The sequence below is a fragment of the Equus asinus genome, chromosome 23 (genome assembly GCF_041296235.1).
Source record: "Equus asinus isolate D_3611 breed Donkey chromosome 23, EquAss-T2T_v2, whole genome shotgun sequence".
Lineage (NCBI taxonomy): Eukaryota > Metazoa > Chordata > Mammalia > Perissodactyla > Equidae > Equus > Equus asinus.
This window is the reverse complement of record NC_091812.1, coordinates 64,164,287-64,167,977: the sequence shown is the minus strand read 5'-3', so window position 1 is coordinate 64,167,977 and position 3,691 is coordinate 64,164,287. Positions and strand designations below refer to the sequence as shown.

General features: G+C 44.1%; 1 protein-coding gene across 1 annotated transcript; it reads right to left on the bottom strand.

The window, feature by feature from the left end:
• Nucleotides 1-294: 294 nt before the first annotated feature.
• NFIL3 (nuclear factor, interleukin 3 regulated) lies at nucleotides 295-1,968 on the bottom strand. Its single transcript, XM_070495569.1, has one exon. It carries the CDS (start codon nucleotides 1,966-1,968, stop codon nucleotides 592-594), a length of 1,377 nt encoding a protein of 458 aa, XP_070351670.1. The 3' UTR covers nucleotides 295-591.
• Nucleotides 1,969-3,691: the final 1,723 nt, after the last annotated feature.

The following is a 3,691-nucleotide window of genomic DNA, read 5'->3' as shown; positions in this document are numbered from 1 at the left end:
AGAAAACTTAACCCAAAAGAAAAACACATAATGGGGAGTAATTTAGTAAATTAGTCTCAAATGCAAGAAAATTCATTGTTAGTTTTTTCCTCTCTTTGAAAGGTTTTCAAACTTATTACAGCCTGGGACAAACCAGAAGAAAAACAAATTATATGCTGAACTTACACTTCAGTTTTCCCTTATTCAGAGAAGAAAACTCTCCCAAATAAGTAAAAGGCAGAATATCTTACCATCTATTTTTATAATTTAAATTGCTTTTTCTTTTCCATAAAATCAAGTGCAATGGAGCAGAAGTTCTGTGTTTGTCACCAATCCTTTATTGAAACTGGTAACTTACACCTTTATAATAGAACAACAAAAATAATGTTCAATATATACAGCCTTTGCATGGACTATTGGACGATACAGAAGGCAGAGTGATAACATCATCTAATCCTCATAATAATTTGTGCACAAAAAGACACCCAACAGACAACATGTGAATGTTACAGTGAAATGACATCACAGTCCAGTGAAAATTCAGCCTAGTACAAAACGTATCCATCTATTGCAGACATCTTCCTCGACGCCCAGAGCCGGCTCAGTAGGACTTCACCCGGAGTCCGAGGCAGAGATTTGGTGCGTGGCTATGAGTCTCTTCAGTGAAACCACCTCTGCAGATAAGTTTGCTATCCCCTGCTTCAAAAACAAATTCTCTGGGTCAGAAACTTTGTAGCCATTGTCTTTCATGTCAACCACTCCAGTTTTGAAACTACTCTGAGTTTTGCCATTAAGTTCTTTTTGATGCCAGTGTTCCGATTTGAGAGACCAATCTTGAATGTTCGTCACTTGCACTGAGAAAGGGGTGAGGGAAGGGTGTACCATATTTGGGGCACTGTGCTTCTCGAGTTCAAAATGTCTCTTGGATGTCATGTCAATCGGCGAGGAAAGTTTTTGCGCGGCATCCAACTCGTTGTCGAACGCTTCCACTTTTATCTGCATCGCTCTGCCTTTAATCCGAAGCTTGTGGGGCAAGGCAGAGGAGTTCACCTCTGGAACTTTAACCACCGTCGTGTGCACACGCGGCAGTTCCACGGGAGAGTGGATGGGGCCCTTGGGAACCTGCTGCTCGTCCTCTCCGTCGGATGACTTCCCGACCACCCCGTCGTCGGTTTCTGACGTCCTCGGAGAGTTACTGGAGGACGGGTGGACCTGCAGGAGAGGCGGAGAGTGTGAAAAGCCAGGAAAAGGGTTCCCCACGTAGCTCTGGTACACGGCCGCCCGGTAGGCGCCTCGGTCGTCCCTCGGCTCCCTGGTGTAGCTCTCCAGTTCCATCGGCTCTTGCTTGATGACCTGGAACTTGCTTTCAGGACTCTGCGCGGGGCCCTCCTGAGAAGGTTCCAGCGAGGACACTTCCGAGACATCAGACAGGGAGCTCTGCGGAGAATGCTTAATGACGGAGATGCAGCTGCTGGCCACCATCGAGGGCTCGTGCTCGTCCACAAAGGAGCTCATGCTGGCTTTGGAAGTCTGGTAGTCTTGAAAGTACACAGCTGTGGAATTACTGAGCTTCTGAATCTCTTGGGCATATGCTGTGGAGCTAATTAAACCAAACTTCAATTTCAGGGAAAGCAGTTCAGCTTTTAAAGTGGCGTTTTCTTCTCCCAGTGCAATGAGTTTGTTCTCTAAAACCAGGTCATTCAGTCGACGCTTCTCACGAGACCTCTTGGCAGCTTCGTTATTCTTCCGCCGTTTTTCCCAATACATGGCATCTTTCTTTTCGTCGGGAATGAATTCCCGTTTCCTCCGACACGATGCAGATTTGTTTTTCCCCACGCTGCCTTCGTTTAGAAGTAACTCTTCTCCTGTCGTCAAGTCTTCAGAGACCTCAGTTAAAGCAGAGTTAAGCACCATCATCTTGTCCACACTGTGACCAGTCTCAAGAGACGCCTGCTCCTTCTTGATGGTCTGCATTTTTCTCAGCTGCATCAGAAACAATCTTAACCTATATATGCAGTGCAGGAGAACAAATTACTTTTCCAGTCTTCTCAAACGCTTGAAAAAGTGTGGTTTAAAATCCATCAATATTCTTTGTGTTCTACTCTCCGGGACAAACCTCTCCGGCTCCTCCGCCTGAATGGAGTGCGGCTCTTCTGGGTTACCTGCAATACATGAAAAGAGACAGTTATCCACGTGCTAAGTATTTATTACCAATTATGTGCCAGGAACCACACTAAGTATTTAGGGTACACAGGTCTGAACAGGACATAGTTCTTCCTTTCAAAGAGTTTGCAGTCTTGAAAAGGAAATAAGCCCCAAATATCTATATGTGAAGACGTGGAGGGGAGCCCTAGCAGCAGAGTGCTATGTGGTCCTGGGGAGCGAGAGGGAAAAGCACAGCTGCCCAGAGGAACAGAGCCAGGCTGTGTTTCAGCAGAAGAACCGGGGGGGGTGGGGCCGTGGGGATGGGACATGACAGGAAGGAAATGACAGCTCGCCTCTGGTTGGTAAGTTCTTAAATAGCACTTGCACACTGCGGGGCTTCTGAAGAATTCTAGATAACATTTATACCCCTACAAAGCAAACAAGTTCACCTAGTCAGAGGAACGCCTCCAAGCAAACACCTTTAAAACCAGTAAACGGATTTTGCAGTTACAAGAAATAGAATATAAATGCAGCTAAATTTTTATTTCCACAAAAACTAAATACCATGCAAACCACCAAGCTGTAGTTGTTTTCACCTGCCTCTTCCAGGGACACAGACCTGCCCACCCCAGCCCTGCCTGCCTGGTGGGCTTCCGTGCGGTCCTCCTGCCAGGTGGCTCAGCCCACCTGAACACAGAGCAATCTTCTCAGTAACACCAGCCTTCCTGGCACATCTGCACTATGAGGTTAGAAACGTCCTTTCTTCTGGTGCCTTCAAATTGATTTATCAAACATTTGCTTAAGATTGAATCATCCAAAGTGCCTTCTTTGGTGCTGAAAATTCTGTCATAATAGATTTCATTTATATAGTAGCTTTGGACCAAAATAAAGTTACTATTCAAAGGGACTTTTTTCTTTTAAAGTACAGCGCATTCTTGAAACAAAGTTATTTTAAACCGAGAGAATGTAACTATGGAAAGAATTTCTTTCCGTTTTACTAATTAGTTTCAAACAAAATTTAGAACTCAAAAAGAGAACCATCAACTGGCTTCCTTTTGCACTGATGAAATATTTATAAATCTGAATCTGGCTTGACATGAGATGATAAATCCATATTAGGTTCCAACAACAATTTTTTCACCGTGGTTTTGAATCTGTGATTCTAGACACGGCTTCTCTGCCTAACTTTCCAAGAGGTCGCACTTTCATAAAGGAGCACGCGGGAAGACAGCAGTGCCCTCAGCACTCTGCACATGGCGCTCTATCCCGCCACATTAAAGAGACTTCGTGTTCTGGGTTCACGTCACTCTTTCTCATGCATAGTTTAATAATGACTAATGAAACAAAGTTCAATTTTATCAGCTGGAAAAGCCGGCTAGTTTCTTGGGTCTTTTCCAGAAAGAATGGTGTAATAATTTCAGAATCATAAAGAGTAAGGTTTAATGCCACATTTTTTGTCCATCAAACTGAGCCAACATGGAAATGCTAAGTTGCAACTTGGTGAAACTTGTGATTATTAATACCCAGTTTCTGTTTGTTTTTGAGAATACAACTTCAATGGGAAACG